At 36.7% G+C, this 23381-nt stretch overlaps 1 protein-coding gene across 1 annotated transcript in view; it reads right to left on the bottom strand.

Annotated features, from left to right (window-relative positions):
* LOC137388213 (transformation/transcription domain-associated protein-like) overlaps positions 1 to 23381 on the bottom strand; it is a 74541-nt gene that overhangs the window by 19613 nt on the left and 31547 nt on the right. The window contains exons 30-54 of the mRNA XM_068074720.1: positions 23106 to 23333; positions 22235 to 22459; positions 21491 to 21625; positions 21128 to 21385; positions 20892 to 20999; positions 20467 to 20556; positions 19910 to 20041; positions 19385 to 19500; positions 18164 to 18425; positions 17552 to 17725; positions 17176 to 17285; positions 15455 to 15536; positions 15138 to 15259; positions 14098 to 14272; positions 12072 to 12194; positions 11134 to 11357; positions 10423 to 10528; positions 10067 to 10312; positions 9539 to 9680; positions 8884 to 9035; positions 8323 to 8460; positions 7632 to 7787; positions 7306 to 7410; positions 6558 to 6779; positions 3323 to 3481 (exon numbers count right to left, since the gene is read on the bottom strand). Coding sequence (XP_067930821.1) covers positions 3323 to 3481; positions 6558 to 6779; positions 7306 to 7410; positions 7632 to 7787; positions 8323 to 8460; positions 8884 to 9035; positions 9539 to 9680; positions 10067 to 10312; positions 10423 to 10528; positions 11134 to 11357; positions 12072 to 12194; positions 14098 to 14272; positions 15138 to 15259; positions 15455 to 15536; positions 17176 to 17285; positions 17552 to 17725; positions 18164 to 18425; positions 19385 to 19500; positions 19910 to 20041; positions 20467 to 20556; positions 20892 to 20999; positions 21128 to 21385; positions 21491 to 21625; positions 22235 to 22459; positions 23106 to 23333 — 3990 coding nt within the window. The remainder of the gene's footprint in view (positions 1 to 3322; positions 3482 to 6557; positions 6780 to 7305; positions 7411 to 7631; positions 7788 to 8322; positions 8461 to 8883; positions 9036 to 9538; positions 9681 to 10066; positions 10313 to 10422; positions 10529 to 11133; positions 11358 to 12071; positions 12195 to 14097; positions 14273 to 15137; positions 15260 to 15454; positions 15537 to 17175; positions 17286 to 17551; positions 17726 to 18163; positions 18426 to 19384; positions 19501 to 19909; positions 20042 to 20466; positions 20557 to 20891; positions 21000 to 21127; positions 21386 to 21490; positions 21626 to 22234; positions 22460 to 23105; positions 23334 to 23381) is intronic.

A 23381-nucleotide genomic window follows, 5' to 3' on the forward strand; every position in this document is an offset into this window, starting at 1 on the left:
AAGAAGGCTTGTACTAATAGACTGATTATAAATTATCAATTGATGAAAAGAACAAATAACACATACACACTCAACTTTCCACAGGTTGATTTAGTGGACACGCTGACTTGATTTTCTAACAGCTGAATGAATACATAAACAAACATCACTTCCGCCCATTGATTAAAAGAACATATAACCCTATCTTTCCATAAGTTGACCTAAGGGATACTTTAAATTGACTTTCTAACTGAATGAGTAGCTGATTGAGTAGATAGACAGACTTAACTCCCCATCAACTGATTCAATTAATAGACTGACTTGATATTTCAAAAAATAATAAAATAAAACCACCATTATAAAATATTAAAGTATAATTTGAGAAAATCAAGTATCAAAAAGAGGTATTTGTTCGACTGACTTGTTTATTGCGCAGAGAATTCAACGTTACATTAGGAGATTTACAAATTAATTTCCGAAAGTTTAACACGCATATATTAGCTATAACGGTCTTCTAAACCACTTAAGCACTACAGTCATACAAAGCTACTACAGCATACAAAGCTACTACAGTCATACCCTGACATAGAAGTGCCCAAATATACAAAAAATTTGAGAGGTGAGCAAAGTTTTGAGAAAGATTTTGCCTTAAAATACAAGACAAAATTTAGACAAAAGCACACGAGACAGCCGCGAGGTGGCCAAGTATGCGAGAGGCTGTTTGTGAGAACAGCATCGCTCAATCTTTTCCTCATCAGATCAGTATAGAAAGTTTCAAAAAGGTCAGCTAAAAGCGCCAAGCCGAAAGAAGATAATACAAAATAAAAACGCAAACAAAATTAAAATTAAGAATAGTGTAAGATTGAAACTTATTTTTCAGTGTGAAACTTATATTTTAGTAAGCTAAATTCATTTAAGTTCAATTTAAAGTTATGTTACATAGCGTCGTCACGAAAGTCTAGCGTATCAAACGTGTTGCCATAAGTTTCCCTCAAACCGCTGTTATCCCCTATCATCTGTCTAGAAGGCAAGAACTCTATACAGTACTGTACTTAATAATGTTTTATTTTATTGCAGATCATAACCACAGAATAGGTATTTATTACTTTGTAAGCATACATACTGAATTGGAACAATTAAAACACTGTTTTCCATCGTAATATTTCACTTTTAGGTAGTTTTCCAAAAGATGTAAACAGATTAGTTTGTATTTAGATATTTCACATAGCGAATATTGCCTTGAGATATGAGAACATGGACATAGGGGCTCAGTTCTAGAACACATTAAGCTCGTATGTCAAGGTATGATTGTCTAGTATATCTAATACCAATCTCATATCGGCTAACACAAAAAATGACACACTGGTAGTTAGGAAGGCAACACGAAATAAACATGATGGAACTTAGATTAGTGTCTAATGCGTTAGTAAGTAAGAATGTAACTGATTTTGATGATGAACAATGAAGGAAACTCAACCTGGCTCTTATCGCTAACACAAATATAACATCAAAACAAATTTAGAAAAAGTACTCTTCTCCTCTAGCGAATCAGCAGAGTCCATTTTCAGTATCTCTGGTTCTATTTTAGTGTGATTAAAATGCACAAAGCTATTTATTTTTGCTACTGATGTTGCTTGTTATCCCGGTATTGTAAAGGTTGCGCTATTATGTATGTTGAAGTGGGCCTAGCATCTATATATATATATAAATCTCAGTGTTTGTCTTTTTGCCTTTTTGTTAAACCCTGTGTTCAGTTATAGCAATTAAAATCTAGCAATAAAAAATCCGTACAGTACTGGATTTGACCTCAGGACCTCCAGATCTAGGTGGCGAACATAACCATTGAGCCACACGTAATGCAATGGATGCATTGGGCGAATAGTCATTACATTGGTTAAGATACTCTCGTGTTTAAAGCGCTTGCTTCAAGTTAATAACTAGCACTGTTGACCATAATGATTGTTAAGCTAGCTCAAAATGCAAGTATTGTTTTAGTATATATTTTAGTAAAAATCTAACTTTCCAGGTAAGTTACTCAAATTCGTTAGGTAATTATTTTATTACCCGTGCGACACCAGACATTTGGCCAGTATGTATAGTCACATAGTGCATTCATAAGCCTTTATGATAATGCTTTCAATATTAGATTCATATACATAATTCACAGCTGCATTTAAAAAGCTTTTATCATATCATAAGTGTATATTAATGTAACCCCCTCTACTATGTTCATAAGTGTCTATTAATGTAACCCCCTCTCATAAGTTCATAAGTGTATATTAATGTAAAACCCTCTCCTAAATTCATAAGTGTCTATTAATGTAACCCCCTCTCATAAGTTCATAAGTGTCTATTAATGTAAACCCCTCTCCTAAATTCATAAGTGTCTATTAATGTAACCCCTCTCCTAAGTTCATAAGTGTCTATTAATGTAATCCCCTCTCTTAAATTCATAAGTGTCTATTAATGTAAACCCCTCTCCTAAGTTCATAAGTGTCTATTAATGTAATCCCCTCTCTTAAATTCATAAGTGTCTATTAACGTAACCCCCCCTCCTAAGTTCTGCAGTAGAAAAAGCAACATGATCTATCTATTTGTTGCTGAACTACAAAGTGATAGGCATGAAAATATTTTTGTTCAAATTATGAATCTGTAACCAAACTTTACCAAACGTAATGTTTGTCATTTATCGTATAAAGTAATAAGGAACATTCAGATATGCAACTAAGTTTTGATAAGACTAACAACTAACAAGAAGTTCAATTAACAAGAAGTCAAGTGAGAAAGAAATCCATATTTTAGTGTAGCTGACCCTGATCGGCAGGTTCCTCCATAAACTGTTTAAAGATGAACTTATGTTAAATTTCAATAGATTTTATCAGAAAGTACAGGCATTTTTCTATCATTTGTGATTGATGTTTGAGGTGGTCTGACTGCCAGGATGTTTCAAGATTAAAATCGACAAAACTTGATCGCTGTTAAAACGCTCAGAAGAAAAACGTGTGCCAAAATGAATCACTAGCTGCTATTGTTGTTATAATTGATATCAACTATTGTGTTCAAGTTGCAGTGTTATGAGTCTCTACTCTGTCGGTCTCTTTGCAACTATAATAGATGTCATAATCACACCTTCACTTGATCTCAGCATCTTAGCTGTGATCACGTTTTGTCGATTTCGATCTTGAAACATCCTGGCAGTTTTCAGATCATTCCAAACATCAAAGAATCGCAAATGATAGAAAAATACCGATACTTTCTGATAAAATCTACTAAAGCTTTGTGTTAGTTCATATTTAAATAGTTAGTGCTTAGATACGATTAAAGTACAAGCTAAAGATTGCACCTGTTCATAGGTAGTCTGGGCTTGCTCATAATAGCCATGCTGTTCATATGAGAGGGCTGTAACGGTCTCAGGATATTTGGCCTTCTTGTGCCACAAGCCCGTCAACATGTCTTTCTCTCTCAGCAGCGCATAAATGTCTGACAGCATGTCAAAGGTTTCCTACAATTTACTTGACCGGTTACAGTGTGAAAACATGTGTTCATGGTTCATCAACCAGGATGGCGGGTTATATTTTATCTTAGTTCTACCAGTAACATTTGCACCAGATGCATAGCAAAGCCTTGACTGATGTATTAAAACTATCTTACTTTAAAACTGAAAACTAATCAGTGATGATGGTCACTTTTTCAGGCTATATTGTGAGGGCCACATGAACTGATTGTAACCACTTTCTCTCCGTGTATGTGTTACCAACTTTCGGTATACAAACTCACAATAGTCATAGTGCAGCGGGTATTCTATAAAAATGTCTTCATTCTTATGGTTTAAATAATGCAGGCTTCCTTAAAATGAATTTTGGAAGGGTTTCTGGAAAGATTTTTGGAAAGATTGAGAGGGTTGTGCATGACACCGAAACAACTGAAACTCTCAACCGAAACAACACAATCCTCACAAGCTCTGCTCATAAGTTTCAGATATCTCAGTGCTTATAAACCAGGAGGATGAGCAATTGCGCTACGACAACCTTCACACAGGCTATGCTCAAAATAAATATATTTGTATAGTTTAGTGAATTAGTCAGCTAGAAATATTAACTGATGACTTATAACTGTATGACATGAAACGTTTACTTTACCCACAGTCATCCACTGATTGGTCGATCGTTCAGTAAACACTCCATTTATTTGATGTTTCCTAGTTGCTGTAAATACTGGAAAAAGTAACTGAACCTTATATATATATATATATATATATATATATATATATATATATATATATATATACATTGTATATATATATCTCACTGTTTATCGTTTGCCATCTATGTGTCCAGTTACAGCAATGAAGTTTTGTGAACAAAAATCTGTTTAGCACTGGATTTGAAATCGGAACCTCCCAGTCTGCAGACAGACATGCTATCCCCTAGGCCAAGCCGCTACATACAGTAGCTATACAATAAAATAATTGCGGTTATACTTGTTACACCGGCTAAAATACGCATGCCTGGAGTGCTTGCAAAAATACTATTGGTTACTACTAACATGCTTGAAGATCATGAGTGATGGCATGAGAGATGACGACGCGACGCGTAATAATTACCTGCTGGCTTCACGGCTCTTATTATAGTAAAGATTTAAACAAGGTTAAGTTACTCAAATTAACCAATTTGCTAAATTTGCCATTGGCTAATTAGTCAACTTAGGCAATGGCAACTATATTACCTGCCACTGTTTATAAGATGTTTTTTATTACCTGTGTAATGACGATCATTCACCTAGTAGGTATACAGTGGACCCCCGCCATACAACATTAATTCATTCCAGTGTTGGTATCGCAAGGCGAAAATGTCAAATAGAGGGGTATAAAAACCCATTGTAATTATCTAATGCAAACATCCCCTAGAGAAAAACATCAAACCTTTATATACCCACTGTGCATTTTAAAAATTAGTAACAAAATAGTATATTAACCTTAGTAAATATAATTACTTACAGTAACTTTAGTGTACAGTGCACCCTAAGATACAATTCTAATCCGTTCCAGGGTTGGCATCATATGGTGAAAAAAATCGTATGGTGGGGTATAGAAACCATAGTAGTTATATAATGCAAACAACCCCTGGTAAAAATCATCAAAATTTCCCACAAATACTGTACGTATTAAAAATTAGTATGTTTACCTTGGTAACTATAGTTACCTACAGTAACTATAGTTACCTTGGTAACTATAGTTACTGTAGGTAACTATAGTTACCTACAGTAACTTGAGTAAGTTTTGTGTATTTATTGGTTATGATCTGTATTAAAATGTAACATTAAAATGTAAGGCTGCAATGTGCTATGTGCAGTACGTACTGTAGACAGTTTTTACCTTTAAGACAGATGCACAGATAATAGTATAACTTTTGGATTCCCTTTAAATAAGTTTAGCTTAATTAAAAACACACTTACATGTAAAACTAAGTTTTAGTATGTATTTTTAACTACTTTACTGAATTTCAACTTTTTATCACTAAAATCTTATTCCTATTAGTTCCTGGCTTCGTTTTCAATATAATTTTAGCTGCTCTCATTAAAACCCTTTTTAAACTAAATCGGCAAAAAAGCCGAATGATGCTGTTTTTATAATGAAGTGAACTTTTGTTGGCAGGTTAAGAGAAGTTGTCTGACCGCTGACCTTCCGCTTGAAGGGATCATAACTCTAACTTGACTACTGGCTTTAAAGAAAAATTATCATCGTTTTACAGACGAGAATTGCTGAACTGAGAGAAAACTATTATTGTGTCTCTTTCAGGCGTTGTAAAAATGTTTTCAGCAAACAGCGTTTCGGTGTCTTTGTTATTTTGACGTACATAATAAGCACACCGACTGCCAAATTTGAACTCGAGCGAAGATTTTGTTGAATTCATGTGATGAAGTGTGATTCGTATGGTGAGGTGAAAAAATCATCATGTTCCACTTTGTAAGGTGAAAAAATCGTATACCATGGTAATTGTATCCTGAGAGTGCACTGTATTTAATGGTTATGAACTGCTTATGGTTATGATTCTTGCTTCTTCCCTTAATATCGTAAGCAATCTTAGGACCTATGGCTGACAAATTAAAGTTATATATAGTTATATAGTTATAAATGTATAACGAATTAAAGTTTATAGCAACTATTATATTAAACCTTAAAATGAACAATAAATTTCCACTTTCGCATACTTTTCACCAATTTTTGTTTCACTCTTGCAACATCAAGTGTTTACGAAACATGAAGAATGCTGAACTGAGAGAGAGCTAGCATCATATCACTTTCAGGCGTTGTGGGAGGAAATTCGGTAAAGAACATACCGGCATCTTCATTATTCCGATGCATTCAGCACACTGACCACCAAACTTGAATTTCGAGAGACATTTTCTGTTGAATCATATGGCAAAAAAATGTCATAATGAGGGGGATGAAAAAACATCGTGTTCCACGTCGTGAGGCGATAAAAACCATAAAAAAGGGACGTCGTAACCCGTGTGTACACTGTATAAGACAAAGGAGGCAACCACTTAATTTCCTCAATGAAATATTTTAGACATACCTGTGTAAGGGCCATACTAGGCGTGTTAGGTTCAAAGTCAAACTCGGAGCCAGCAAATTTATGCTTAATCTGCAGCACGTTTGATTGACTCGTCTCCGTAGTGAGGTTCTCGAGAATCAGAGCCGCTCTGTGCCAGAGGTTGTGCGTCTTTCCGAGGTACTTGATGACTGATGGCCTGATAGGTAGAGATGGTACGCACCGAGAAACCGCCTCAAAGAACACCTACATATACAAAAGAATTTTAAATTAAAATTAAATGAAGAAATTTTATAACACAAAGTTTTAACACTTGATGTATACCATTACTTTCTAGTAGAACTAACAACTATCTCTCAATCACCACAAAGATGTATACCATTACTTTCTAGTAGAACTAACAACTATCTCTCAATCACCACAAAGATGTATACCATTAATCTCTAGTTTAACTATCAACTATCTCTCAACCACCACAAAGATGTATACCATTACTTTCTAGTAGAACTAACAACTATCTCTCAATCACCACAAAGATGTATACCATTAATCTCTAGTTTAACTATCAACTATCTCTCAACCACCACAAAGATGTATACCATTACTTTCTAGTAGAACTATCAACTATCTCTCAACCACTACAAAGATGTATACCATTACTCTCTAGTTTAACTATCAACTATCTCTCAACCACCACAAAGATGTATACCATTACTCTCTAGTAGAACTATCAACTATCTCTCAACCACCACAAAACCAAGTCCTAAGGCACCTTGCATGCGCTTGGCTGTACATCCTTTTGCACAACATGGCTCCCGCTGCACAAGAAGGGAATCAGCTCAGATGCAAGACTCTGTTGGTGTCTCTCATTCAGCACCTAATAAACAAAGGGAAACCCATTGATGAGTAATGTACATATAAAAAATTAACTTTTTGTTAAAAACTATCACAAAAATTCACCTCAATTTTCTACCTATTCACATGCTTCAACAGCTAAATTCAATAATGCGGCATCAAACCAAATCAGTTTTTTCCATATTTTTTGCATAGTTATGCTTGTTTATTGGTCTACTAGCTGTTAGCCAGCAAAATATTCACCTTCCAAATGCGGGGAAAGAGCTCAATCCACGTATGCGCTGCAAGCTCTGCATTCACATGAGAAAGTTGGCAGATGGCAGTAAGGAAGGAAACCGTTTTAGTTTCTTGGCAAGATTCCAAGAATTTAGACTGCCTGGCTAAAAGTTGTTGGATCGTCTGCAGGAATAAAAGGACACTTCACGATATATTATAGGTATGGGCTACCATCATCTCATCAATGACTGAACAACTACCAAGATAGAAACACAAAACGTTACTAGAATGTTCCAGAGCTGCTTTTAGCACCGTAACCATTACTGACAAAACACCAATATAATTAGCGCATTACCTCCCTTACCTACCTGAGGATAGAGTTGTAAACATTTGTACTTAATGGGCCGGTCTACCATAAGTGCCTTAAAGCAAATTTAGGGTGGTAGAGCCTCAGGCCATTTTTTTCATCCCATTAAATGTGATTGAAACATCCTAGATTAGACTTGTAAAAAGTCATGATTATTCTAGTAAAAACCCATTGCTCGGCTGGTAGGTCATGCAGTGTGACCTGCAAAAACTTCCACATTCACTCAACATGTACAAATGTATTAACTAGCATGATGCTTCAGGTGTGTTATAAACTACAACTAAAATACAGCAGATTTAAAAATCAACATAGAGTTGCCCAAGTCTGTTGGAGAAATCAATAGAGATGTACCAGCTTTGGAAGCTTGCCATCAGTCTCTGAGGAAACCTTGCCGTCGCATTCGCTGTCTTCCGTCATTTCTATGTCTATCTCTTCTTCCTCCTTATCAACTGACTCTATGTCCATTGGTTCCTCTTTCATTCGCGTTACCTGGTAGATATGCAGAGCAAATGTGAAAAAATGAATATAAATTTTACAGAAAAAGATTTTGACTAGTAAAAGATAGATGAGAAGGTTGCATGGTCCACAACCTTTGCTTGAATTGGATGCTCGCCTCATGTTGCATGTTAGGCATTTGTGGTCAATAAAACTACCTTGTGATAATTTTAAAACCATACAGCGGGTTGCAAACCATCAACATCTTGAGGGTTTATAGTAAGCTGGTATTGGCGGTATGTTAAAAAGTTAAAAATACTGGCATAAAAAACCCAGATGCATTAGACAAAACCACAAGACAATCTCACATGATGAAATCATAAAATTACAAGGTAGCCTGAGAGTTTAAAAAATGTCTCAAACTACAGTTCAAATTGTTTACTGTTAGAAAATAATTCAAGTATAAAGAACTTTAACCTGGATGAATGCAGCTCTCTCGTGACTGTCAGCAACGGTGACAACAGATGAAATGGCAGCCAGTTGGTAGTTCGGGGAAGCACCCTGTATCGGCGTCCCATTAACGGCAACAGTAAGAAGTAACTCTAAACACTGCTTGATCCAGAAGTGATCTACAAAAAAGCGTATACATTGATTCACTCAGACTCTAGAGTGGCACATCTTCAGTCAGCACAAAATACCTTCTTGTTGTTACGGGCACACTTGAGCTAACACAAAATGCTTTCTTGTTGTTACGTGCACATTTGAGCTAACACAAAATGCTTTCTTGTTGTTACGTGCACATTTAAGCTAACACAAAATGCCTTTTTGTTGTCAAGTGCACACTTGAGCTAACATAAAATGCCTTCTTGTTGTTACGTGCACATTTGAGCTAACACAAAATGCCTTCTTGTTTTTACGGGCACACTTGAGCTAACACAAAATGCTTTCTTGTTGTTACATGCAAATTTGAGCTAACACAAAATGCCTTCTTGTTGTTACATGCACATTTAAGCTAACACAAAATGCCTTCTTGTTGTTACGTGCACATTTGAGCTAACACAAAATTCCCTCTTGTTGTTACGCGAACTCTTGAGCTAACAGTATGAGCTAGAAAGTCTCAACAGCAACTTACTGCCCATGGCCTCCCAGTTCTGTGATGAGCAGATATACATGAGTCTGTCCAGCAGTTTCTTTTTCACACTGTTCTCAAATACCTCAAAGAACTTCTGTCTGATCGCCGGCTGGGAACTCTTAAGACCAGCCAAAAAGGCGATCTGTAAACCATTACATAAAGCACCCGATACACTTGAAAAAACCATCATCACAAACGCATGGTATAACATGAGCTGTAAAAAGTGTCGCACTATCTATAGAATTAGATATATTCTAATCTATATGAAAATATAGATTAGAATATATCTAATCTATTTATTAGATCATTATATAGATCTAATGATCTATATAAGAATCAGATCATTTACAAAATATGACAAGCTGTAACAAGTGTAGTATTATCTACAGAATACAACTAGCTGTAACAAGTGTCAGGTTATCGACAGAATCCGACAAGTTGTAACAAGTGCTATCTAAAGAATGTCACAAGCCATTACGAGACCATTCATAGAATGTCACGAAATGTAAAAAGTTCCAAAGAGAATACCTCTAATTTCGAAGTGAGGTCTGTGTTGGCGAACTCTTTCTCTTTGTAGATGTAATTGACCAGCTGCAAGAACTGCGTATTAAGCTCTACGTGAGACTCGTCTGTGCCTGTGAACCTCTTCTCGACATTCTGCATGAGCTTTACCAGAAGAATAACCTTCTCCTTAAGATATGGAGACTGATTGACGGACAGGACTGCCTTTGTCTTTATCCAGTCCTCCACCATCTTTGTGATGGCTTTCATAACCTTCAGCATGCCAGCAAATTAATTATTTATAAGAAATGTTGCAGTTTGTTTTAAATTATGCTTTTGCTAATTAGCCTCTATTGACATAGCACTAAAACCAATAGTATTACCTTAGTGTCGGTAGTCTTTTCTATGAGCCCAACAAGAATTGTTCCAATAAAACTCTTTCTCATCTCAGGATTCATCACACCAACCCGATTTTTAACAAGATCCAGGCTAAAAACATACAAGGCTCAATACAAGAGGGTTTGAGAGTGAATTTAAGAGAACAAGGAGCGTATAAGAAAACCCATAAAAATGCCACAAAAGAAAGGTAATTAACAATAAGTACTGTTAGCTGGTATTTATAGCCGTTCAAGCTAAAAATCTCAGATTTTATCTTGACTAGTACTCTGGCAGTCTTGTGCGCTGTAACAGATCATCATGTGTAATAAGTAAGTGCACAAACATTCTGTGATGCTGCGAGGTGGTGTAGTGGTTAGTGCGCTTGGCTGCGAAACTGAATATCTGAGTTTGATTCCTGTGTCGTGTATTTTTGTAAACTTCCAAGCGTGAACTTGGACAAACAGATGAACACGGCTCTTACTATAGTAAGGATTAATGCCCCACTTCGCTGACAAAGCAAAAGCGTTTTAGGTGTTTCTCGTAAAATCACCGCTTGAAAATTGCAATGAGGGACATGATATGATCATCTGCAGATGCATACTTCTATTAGCTTATCAAAAGTACAAAGAAAAATGGTGGACCAAGTCATCCGAGACTAATTGTATTAAAGGATGAGAAACCAGAAAAAGGACAAAAAGGAGATGAAGCGTGTTCACCTAAGGATGAGGAGCTCAGAAGCAACGGGTATGCTCTCTTGGCTTGTAGGGGCGAGGTGCTCTTTAGCCATTCGCTGCAAAACTCGCATGAAAGAAGTTATCAGTCTGTCAATGTAGCCTTGGTTATGGCTGCATGCTGCCTTCAGTATCATTAGCGTACCAAAGAGCTGAGGGTGTGTCCCCGTAGTAGACTTTTCATATGAGCTCAGGCCTTCATACACCACCTAAGCAAAGGCAACAATGAGTGAACAAATCAAAGGCGTACACCTGGTCGGTTTGCTTGGTAATAAATATACAACAGATATAGCGACATGTGAGTATACTTCCTATAGTATTACTAGTATGAAGGGAAACTTGTTATTTGTACACATATTATTATCTTTCCTTTGTGATAATATTTTAGTTACAAGCAATACGAATACAATTGTGTTGAAAACCCCTAAAATCAGTTTTTCAGTTTTACACCACCGTCAGGTGCTCAACATTGCAACTTCAAAGGCAGAGATAAGAAACAACACCATAAACCAGGCTTCTTGGTTAGCTCTCAGGATTAGATGAAGCATTTTAGTAACTCAAGCATCATGGAAATCATGAGGGACACGAGTGCAAATTAGTTATCTTTTTATAAGTCAATTTACGCTACAATTAGTTAGCTAGTCAAAGGGCCTGTAACACATGCCAGTTATACACCTTCAGTGCGCCTTCAACCAGCTGAAAACTTCCAATATTTTAGTGCTAATCACGCTATATTTAGGACACATAAATACGCACCGTAAACAAAAAGTTTTTTTTGAGAAATTTATAATCTTATTGAAACAAAAGATTTGACCTTGTTTATTTTTACTGACACAAAACTCCTGACACTTGCTGGCACTTGCTTACACTTGCTGACACTACTCGCACCAATGATCCATACTCGCATCCACGAATGTTCCTACCTTACTGACGCAGGCGTAGAGAATCTCAAGTTCATCATGTTTGGAAGCAACGTTTGAGGAGACTGGTTCAGTCGGAAATATTGACATGAGTTTAGAAAGAAGGCCATGAACTGACCGAATCACCTAAAATAAATGGCGATCTGACTAAAAAGGAGTGGGAACGCAGGCCAGAATTTAGCACTAATTCTGAAAGCAATGGAAAAACAAGAAAAAGAAAAAATTTCATCGTTTGCATCTCATTGGGCAATTCTGTGAGTGATGAGAGCCATTACAATAATTCTGTGAGTGATGAGAGCCATTACAATAATTCTTTGCAAAATTAATCAGAAACTAAAATGTTCAAAAATAGTCTTTAAAGAACGTGTGAGAGCGGCAGTCTACACATTTGGTAAAAGTCATTAATTTTAATTTAAAAACAATGTTACCTATTCATCCCGCTTGTGCATCCGCATTATAACAGGTCAATGACAAATGCTGTAATTATAGCTGAGTGGTGTTGGTCTCTCTTCTTCAAGAACTTTGTAGATGCTTTGTTTATTATAGTTTAATATTCGTCACAAAAACAAAACCTAATACAAACATAATTTCAGAAAATAAATTGCTAATGAATTCACGTTTGATATGTGTAGCTGTCTATCAATACAAGCAACATTATATAACTATAGCCCAAAAGTCTGCAAACTAAAATACTACTCCCAATAGTAGCACAGGTCAGTGACAAAAACAAAGTACTGGCACTATAGCTATGTAGTTGGCTATCTACTCGGCTGACTGAAAGACTTTAATACTATGGTGAACATTATTACTACCTAGTTTACTTTTTATAGAATATTATTTAGGATAGCCTAATATCACATAAACTATTTCTAGTACGACTACAATCATAAATGTTATTATTGTAACTATTTTATGAGAATGTATTGCTAGGAAATTAAATTCTATTACGAGCTGCCGTCTATAAATATAAGGAATATTATGCCATATTGTATCAGTTTGAAAGTCAGCAAACTTAAATGTTACTTGAAGTTTTATCAAATTTTTTAATTTGATAAACTTTCAAGTCAACAAACTTAAAGTTTTTTGAGTTAAAGTTTGAGCTTGAACCCAAACCCCAGGGGTTCTGAGATATAACATCTAAGATAAGATCTTACAAATATAATAATTTAACATAAATTTGCAGCCAACCACTTTGTTTTTTATCGTTGCTGATAAAATATAAATAGCTAAGCTGATTAATCTAATTTGCTTCTCTTAAACTTTTAATTACGGTATTTACTTCCAGATTGAGTTTCTTGCGTGAATTTAGTTAGTAATCCCTGATTATCATTGTTACAATGTTGTGTAAAGCAGGAAGAACAGGAGAATTTTGCTAATCTAACGAAATACTTAAATAATGGACTGCTTTTGTACTTTAAGAATAATTCAAAATTTGACCTTTCTCATATGCTGTTTTTGTACTACTTGAACAAATTTGACTGACAGCAAACTTTTAAGTCATTCAAGTCAACAAACTCAAATGTTACTTAAATGATACTTAAATGACTTAAAGTCTGCTGTCTCAAAGTCAAATTTGTTCAAGTAGTACAAAAACAGCATATGAAAAATATCCAATTTTGAGTTATTCTTAAAGTACAAAAGCCATCCATTATTTAAGTATTTCATTAGATATGATTGTATGAAGCATTGCGGCAGCAGTAAAACTGCGCTGCCACAATAGAATTTCAACACATCATGGCATACATATAGAGCAGATCGAGAGACGCAAGTCTGACATTTGTTCAACAAACTAAAAAATATAAAAGTTACCATGGTATAAATTTGGTATGATTCACACACCATTCTTCCTGTAAAGCATAACTTTATTGGCTAATCTTTAGCAAGTTTACTATTGAAGGAAAACTTTAGGGTGCTTGCATAAGCTTGTAATTAGTATCGCATCACTACAATACACCTTTTTGATTACCGGCGTTTCAAACCGTCGGTTTGTGTAGACATCACTCAACTCGATGTTTACAGATACACCTACCTTGGTGTTTGTACAGGTCATACAGGCAGAAATGCCTCTCTGTAGAGGCTTCAGACTTGATAGTATGGTCTCCTTTTTAAGAATTGCGAGGATGAAAGTGAGAAGTTCGAGTGCCGTGCAGATGTTTGGATAGTTGGGCTGGGCTGTATCAACTGTCATGAACAGTTTCTCAAACCTTCAATAAGTTGTGAATGATGCTAACTCACTCTTTTGATCTTACAATAATCGCAATACAGATCCTGTATGTGACTTGGAATAAGCGAATACAAATGTCTGGTATGATCATATCTGTACAGATTGTTGTCTTCAACCATTAAAAATCACACATTCACAAGTAGTTTAGCCTACATAATTATTAAAAAAAATCTTAAAGCGGTTTGGTTTACATATTTGAAATCAGGACAAAATGAAGATTAATTTAATATATAATTTATGACTATTGACTAAATTTACTATTTGAATAACAATATTGTAAATGAGAATTTTAGTTTTCCAACAAACGTGTCTATTTTATTCGCAAACCACTGTATGATATCTCATTCCTTTGATTTCACAGATTTCACAGATATCACAATACAAATTTTGAGAAAGCGTGCAAATGTATTTCATCTTACAAGCATACACATTTGTAGGGCGTGACAGCTCCCTACATTGAGTAAACCATATTTCACATAATCCTGTGCCTAAGAGCCACCATGTTGCACGTAAGAATCTGAAAGTGGCTGAATTAATACACTGGCTCCATACTGTTGTGCTGTTGATCACATAAAGTGCATGCTGTCAGAGTTGGCACTTTTATGACACTATATGTGATTGCTCTGGTGTTACGCTCTGCTTAAGTGAATATCGAAACAGTGTATTCTATACAAATTTACTAATATGCAGCTGTTAGACTAGAGTGATGTCAACACGCCTCAAACATATCAATTCACTTACATACAGTTTGCAAACTAAGATCCTAAACATACCGATTCCCCAACATACACAAAGTACAGACAAATGATGTCAGCAGTAATGTTAATAGTAATGCCGAAACATACCAACTCAGTTTGAGCTCACAGCTTGGCCATATATCAGTTTTCAGAGCAGACTTAAGCAGAGTTACGCAACGTCTTGAGAGTTGCTCCCCCGGTGATCCAGCAGTTGCAGAACTTTCATTAACCTTCCAGAGGAAGTAGAGAGAATAACATAGTGCATACAACTACCAATCATCACTAGCAAACAAAACATGGCGGACACAGATGTTGATAACTTACAAGATGACTACAAAGTTGTTGCCGAGACGGGTGATTTAAAAAACCTAGTAGTTAGATTCAACTACACTGTAAGTGTTTTCAAGGGCTCAGTTACTAGATACCTGACAAGCAATCCTGAGAAGAAAGTTTATCACAGCATCGCAATAGTGTTTCTCAATTGGCTTATTGCTTCCTCCAGGCTTGCTTGATGCGCTGCTCACTGTCTGCAGAATGAAAATGCAAAATCATCATCACATTGCTGTAGTCTTCAAGACCAACACCATCTATAACAGTATCACACTGCTGTAGTCACCACGACCAACACTATCTGCAACGGCATTACATTGCTGTAGTCTTCAAGACCAACACTATCTATAACAGTATCACATTGCTGTAGTCTTCAAGACCAACACCATCTATAACAGTATCACACTGCTGTAGTCACCACGACCAACACTATCTGCAACGGCATTACATTGCTGTAGTCTTCAAGACCAACACTATCTATAACAGTATCACATTGCTGTAGTCTTCAAGACCAACACTATCTATAACAGTATCACACTGCTGTAGTCACCACGACCAACACTATCTGCAACGGCATTACATTGCTGTAGTCTTCAAGACCAACACTATCTATAACAGTATCACTCTGCTGTAGTCACCATGATCACCACTTACTACCTACTGGGCACAAATCACCAATAGATGATGAATGATAGTTGCCGGCGCATAACTGAATGAAGACATTCGATTGAAAGGTCCAAGCTAAGGTTCCACAGACTTACGCATAAGAGAGTTAGCAAATCTGTACCATATCAATTGACTTTGTGTTTACATATGATACTCAGTTATCTTCTTATGTTGAATGAATGTCACAGTTTTCTCGAATCTGATCAGCCTATAGACCTATACCGATTGACCTACCAATAAAATTATTTATTTCAAATCACAATGTAGAATGACACTACTCTGATAACTCCGTACAGCTATATATTAAAACATTAATTCAGTCTTTCATAAGATTAATTAACACACTTAGACCCCTCTTTTATACTTAGTAAAATGTAACCAGGTTTTGTATTATTGATTGCATCTGCCTACATGAAAAATTATATACCAGCATTTTAAACTATAAATATTTATACCGTACTTTTCGGACTACTAGCCGCTACTTTTTTTATGATTTGAGCCATGCGGCTTATATAAGGGTGCGGCTATTCTGTGACTTTTTCTTTGACCGCTAGGGCGCATTAACTGGAATCTCCGGTTAGTGCATCTTTAGCGGTGAAAGAAAATACAAAACAATGCCTAACGGTACTGTTCTGTTAGGCACTAGGTTAAAAAGTGTCGGTTAATACGAAACAGTGCCGTTAGGCACTGTTCGGTTTTAAACAGCAAAGTTGCTGCCGAGTTAAAATAAAAGTACCGTCCTGAGTTATGCGGCCTATGCAAAGATGTGGCCTATGTATTGTTTTTTTTATCGTCTTTTGGAAAATAAAGCAGATGCAGCGTGGGTTTAAGGGTGCGGTTTATAGTCCGAAAAGTACGGTAATATATCTTTATAGACACACTAGGTGTAAATTGATGTGACTGCCTGGTCCTGTTAGTCCACCACCGTTAGACAACAAATAACATAAGTAAAGTGCATCTTTTGTGAGAACAATGTCTGATTAGGCCTAGTTTGGGAATGTATGACACTTTACCACAGACAAACTCTAAGATGTTTACGATTTATTAAGAAATGCTGCTTCACGCTAACACAGTTCAAGTCCCAGATACTATATCATATATACCTACCGAGGACATACTAGCTGATGCCATGACAGGTGTTGACGTTGACTGTTTAGGTGAGAGCGGTAACTCAGAGTCATCTCCTTTAAGACGAGACAACTCCCACTTGATAATCACCTCGGCGATATCTACTGTTAGCCTCCTATACTCGATGCTTGCCTTAAATAAGTGAAACAGTCTGTAGTTCAAAACATCTAGGTGACACAGCAATTGTCATCTAGAGTGTCATTGTTTGCACACAACAGTAAAAACTACTAACCATCTGTGGGAGTCTATCTAGATATACGGGTAATAATATACCCAACGTGCTACGGTTATAATAATTACGTAAATGTTTATCTTCTCCAATCTAGATGAAGCTAGCACCTACGTACTACACAATAGTATGCACTACAGGAGAATGCGTAGATGAACTCGAGACTCACAGAGCCAGTAAAGGCAAGTCGCTGCATTGAAGTGACCATGTGCTGAACAAGTTGCTGCCTGACTGGGTAGTAGACCTTGTTGTGTTGGACGATGAGTTGCAGGATGTGCACGAGCTGAGCGACTGTGTGTCCTTCTTCTACTATGATCTTCTTGGTCCAGTGAATTAGCATCGACTACAAAACGCAACAGAGCAATGCATCCTGTTTACAGTGATACTGTATAAACCCTTATAGTCTTAGCAATATACTGGCAACTACAAAGAGATGGGATTGCCATGGTGATCGATCATCGAATTGATCTGTAATTTCGTACAGTTGATTCCACCAAAATAAAAAAAACTCCCAGATTATAGTCTCACACCCTGATGAGAAAGGCAACAGGGGCTTTTTTGAATGTGGTCTACAGACTTTGGACTTAAGTAACATAAGGGCAATTGTAATTAGATGCCCTGTTTAACACCTCCAATAGTCCATGTGTTACTCGAACTACCGACCTACTCATCGTAAGCTTGCGCCCTAACAACTGATCCATGAAAATATCATTTAAATAATTATTTGCGTCTACAGCTTGCAGTCACTTAACTAAAATATCCAAACAGCTGCTTGACTTACGTTTCCATCTTCCATTCTGCCCGGCATCGCGGGGGTGAGGATATTGAGAGCCTGTCTCACAACACTTCGTGCCTCGACAGCGTGTGCCTTGAGCAGACTGTGGAAGACCTGAAGCACTATCCGCTTGTGGATGGCAAACTTGGCTATAATGTGGGATAGCAGCAGGTGTCCATTGTACTTAGTAGCAGGATCCACACAGCTCTTGGCCAACAAACAAGGCCACGCAAAGGTCATTAGTCGCCTTAGTTTATTTCCCTGACGCCTAACAAAATCATTAATAATCAGTAGATAAAATGGTTGTCCTTTTAGCATACACCAGTAAACCGAGAATCTGTTCCCCCAAAGTGAATAAAGCAATGCAGAATTTATTTTGAGAGTGAGAACAAATCCTTCCTGAACACTAGTTTCAGTTGAACAAGAAGTTAAATTCCCATGAGATGCATGAAATGTATGACCCAGTAATAAAAACTCGACAAATGGTATCTTTTATAAAATCCCTGCCTCCTACATCGAACCAAACAAGAAGCTGAGTTAAATGCATAACAGATATGAGACACATGATCCCCGAGTGACTTGTTTGTAAACATTTTCTGGCTCAAGCTGACAAGAATAGGAGAATTTGAAACTTCTTAAATTCTTATATCATAAATTTGTCATTGCTTCAGCCAATCTTAGAAATTAAAAATGTGGAGAGAATGTTTGCGATCAATCATGTATTACTCTTACTTATGTGTTTGTCTTTATTTTTCTTTTTAATGATATATACATTTCACTAATATAAAACATCTCGATTGCAATTTGATTTTGTTCAACTACATCAATTCTTAACCCCCAACTACACTCAACTTGTGAGCTTTTTAGCACATCCTTATTTTGAGATTTTCACAGTAGAAACACGTACCCTTTAGTCAATTGAAAAACCATGCCATAGTTTTAAGAGTTTCGTTGTAAAAACCACAGAGTCTTTTGTATTTTAGTAAATCTGTTCGACTTTCTTTACTGATAATAAACCAGATGCTCTTTAGTTCTAATGTTTTACATCTACACGCATGCAGCACCAAGCATGGCAAGTTCACCATCATAACATAAACCTGTAAGTTTGTGTTCACGTCAAGAATTATCATACATTATGCCCATCTCATACGGAGTTTTAAAAATCAGCAACATTTAAAAATAATAAAGCGACATTATGAAGCAATCGATTTAACAAAGGAAATTTACTTGTTAGCAGCATCATGGATGTGAGGAGATGACTGCTCGACAAGGAGGCTGGAGAACTGCAAAAGGAGAATTCTGACAGCATCGGAAGTACCAAACGGGTTGTCTGGATCAACCACCTGCAACAGGCAACCAAATGCACTAGGATGTCACCAATGACAATAAGCAATCACCTACAGTGGGATGGCACCCAAGGCAATAGGCAATCATCTGCATTAAGATGTCACCAATAGCAATAAGCAGACACCTGAAATAGAATGTCACAGATAGCAATCGATCCAACCTTGTGCAAGAATACTCTTCCTATGTAGTAAGCCAAAGTCAGCTTGTACCTAACCTATGCCTGTGCTAATCCCAGCACTGCCATGTGTGAGCTTCCGTATCAAGCATATTTCTTCCGTAAAGATCATACCTAATCAACAACTAAGCGAATTTCATTGACAAAAAACTGCAGTCATGTTATAAGAAAACTTTTAACATCTCATAAGTGAGTAACATCTCAGGTTTTAAGAAGTCTTCACAAGTCACCTTATTAATGAAGACAGATATGACATTATCAGGGTTGTCCTGGTCTGGCGCTGCCGGTCCCCCAATTAGCTCCTCTCCCTTTCCGGTATCGAATGCATGTTGAAAGCAGGGCATCAGAATGTGCTGCAATATCTGTAAGTAGAACTCTTTGATGAAAAATACAGAAACAGCAAGAACAACGGCTGTGAAGCATTACATGTACACCAATGCTTTTAAAACGTCCTACAAACGAATATGTGTATTCGTGTATTTGAATAGTTTCATCACCTATATGTAAATAAATCTTAACACAAATTGTAAATGTAGTCATTAAACCTTTAAAACAGTTTCATGCGTTTTTTTAAGTAAGTATTTGACCCATGAAACTACTTCTACCCTTTGTGCTTTACAACTGTATGTTGGATCAAAAAGAAAAAGCTAGATTGCAAACTAGTTGTTAGAAAATGCTTGAGAAGCTAACAAGAATATGGGATAAAAACTAAACACAAAAACCTCAGATGATGTCTTGCTAGAGTGAGTTTGCCGTAGGTAAGAAACAACAGCTGTTAAAAGCGAACCTTAGCTTTCATCTCCTGCGGGTAGACCGTCTCATGGAAGACTGCAGCAAACTTGAAGAAGGCGGATCTTTTCCATTCAATGCTAAACGTCTATAGAAACAAATGATAGTATTACCGTGTATTGTGACTGAAATATAATAGAGAGCGGGGAATGCTTACAGAAGCAGCTCTAGCGACAGAAAAGGCTAGGACAGGGTCACATAGGAATCGCCCCAAACCTTAAAAGGGCACTATTAATAGAAGTCACTAGAGGACAAATTACGGGACAGAAATTATTAGGCTCGGTGACTTGTTATAATAGCACGCTGCCTATAAAGACTGGTACTGTAAACCTACTCAAAGCTCATGCGTAAGCAGTACTGCCCCAAGAACAATGACACATTACGCTGAGAGTGAGATGAGATACTTGAGGGGTCAAGTCTTACTTTGGCAACTGTCTCCTGCAGAAAGTCTCGGAAAAACTGATACTGTGGCAGCAAATGTGTAGAAAAACATTTCAGCATTTGAAAAAGCAGCTCGACATCCCCATTCTCCTGCCTGCAAGAAAAAAGGGAAACTTTAACAAAGCTGTGGTGACAGATTGCAATGGTGAACGAAAGGCATATGAAAAGGTAAGATAATTAAATAATTAGACTGCATGAGAGAAAGACAAAACAGACACATACTTAAAATAAGTAAGGAGTGACTTGATAATAAGCCTCGGTTCTCTCCAAGGTAGCTGCTCTCCAAGGTCTCTGCCCGAGTTCCCTTTTAGGTTTGAAATTAGTCGTTTATGCCTCTCGTGAAACGAGTCACTCGCCCAGATGCTACTCAATGCCTTCATCTGATGGAGAGAAATAAAGAGAGTGGAAGATTGAGACACTCGCACAATTCGAGTAAGAAATAGCGGCGGAGGTATAATGACAATATAATTTAGGTACTAAAATACAGACAATGTGAAATTAAGTAACCAAATATAGAAGCAAGAAAAATAATAACATTTAGAAAAAAAGTGAATCCATGAAAAAGATGAGTCAAAACTCACAACATTAGTATTGCTGTTAATCCAGCTGCTGTCATGCTTGGTAAGGATGTGCGCTAACTGTATACCGATATATTGGTATGAGTGCTCTGCCTTGCTCTCTATGACAGCAGCCAAACTGCTCGCTGCTTGCCCTTCCTATAAGTGAATAAAACAACAGAAAACTCTGAGCCGTTCACCATATGTTCAATGTAAACAATTTTCAGCATTCAAGTAAGTTCCAAGAGCTGAGATAAAATACAACTACATGCAATAAAGAATTGTCTGCTCTATTCCCAATGTTATTTGTAATAGTTCCAATTCTTAATCTTATATTTTTCAGCTAATACTAAAAACTGTTTGTCATATATCTGTGATGCATTTCTCCAATACTGTTTGATTAGCTAGAAACGCGGTCAGTGAAGTGATTGCAAATTTACTTATTGCGTCTCGTTTACTGTCAAGTGCATGTCAGCATGAATTAGCCAATCAAGTCCCACAGGAAACTGATTGAGTCAAATGCACACGACATTGTCCGGTCTTATAAGGATCACTCTTACATCCTACATACAGTAGGTAAAATAAACAAAGTAGGCTATATACATATGAAGACCCATTTCTGTAAGAGTAATGTAACTAGTATTTTGGGCCAGTCAGTTGCTTCTAATTTGTAAAAAACCATATGTTCAAATCTTCAAACGTACTTTGTTCTCTCTTAAATAATAAAACGATGAAATTGATCTAGCAGAAGGGACTTTATCCACTAACCGCAGTGGAAGAAGTGCAGGAGCCATGTAGAAGGCCAATTATCTTCAGAGGTTTCCCAGAGATAACATCTCGAAACTTTTTACCCTTCTCAGAATTGATCTGAGAGAGAAAAACTCGAGTGATATGGGGATCCGACAAGAGCTGGTCAGAAAGGAACAAGTCAACCGTTTCTGAAGGAAACTTGGCTAGAAACTTGAACAGAGGCTCATGAAAAGGACTTCCTGCCTAAAATGATTAACACAAATCAACAGACACTCGCTGTTGTAATCACTAATCAAAAGATTACTATGCTACATGAATATAAAACTGCTAAGACCACACCTGAAACACATGAAGAATCTCATGCCAACAATGTGATAATCCATACCTACTCCCTTCTGGTAAATGTTTGTTTTCAGAGTGTTTTTTTGGTGAACGCTCTAAATGTTTTTTCAAGTAGAGCTTTAAGCATGTACTTGTTTATGAAAAAAGAAATTGTTCATGTCACCTTTTACCTTCAATTTCCATTTTAAGCAATTTGCAACTTGAAAGAACAATTCAGGAATGGTATTTGATTATAGTGTAATAGCTTTCCCTGATAGTTTTACAAAATTTGTGAGTTATAAACAATATTGTAAAAACTAGGAAATGCAGTCTTTCATTTTTATTTCACTCAATTTTGTTTAGACCTGTTGGTATATCGAGTGACTTAGACTTACTTTCACTACCAGCGTTTCCTATGGACTTGTACTTACTTTCATTATAAATGTTTCATATGGACTTGCACTTACTTTTCTTATCAGTGTTTCCTATGGAATAAAACACTTCCATCTTCATTTATAATTTGTACCGTTAGTTTCGTTGACCAAATGAAAACTGCAAAAATCCATACCTCCATGTACAGACTCTTCTCGCCTTTTAAAGTGGCAAGGGCTAATGGTTCAATGATCTTGAACGTCGCTGCTGGTATCAAGTGAAATATGTTGATGATGGCAGCACACGTCTTAATCTCTGTAGGAATCACCTGACCCGCTGACGCATAGGCCCCGTTATTGCCTGAACGGTTTTGTCTATGCGACTGGTTACTAACAGCCACCTCCAATCTCTTCTTCAGCAGTGTCTACGAGTCACGAAAAGATCGCACACATTACATCGTAAATGCTAGTAA

Source organism: Watersipora subatra, chromosome 1 (assembly GCF_963576615.1).
Source record: "Watersipora subatra chromosome 1, tzWatSuba1.1, whole genome shotgun sequence".
Taxonomy (NCBI): domain Eukaryota; kingdom Metazoa; phylum Bryozoa; class Gymnolaemata; order Cheilostomatida; family Watersiporidae; genus Watersipora; species Watersipora subatra.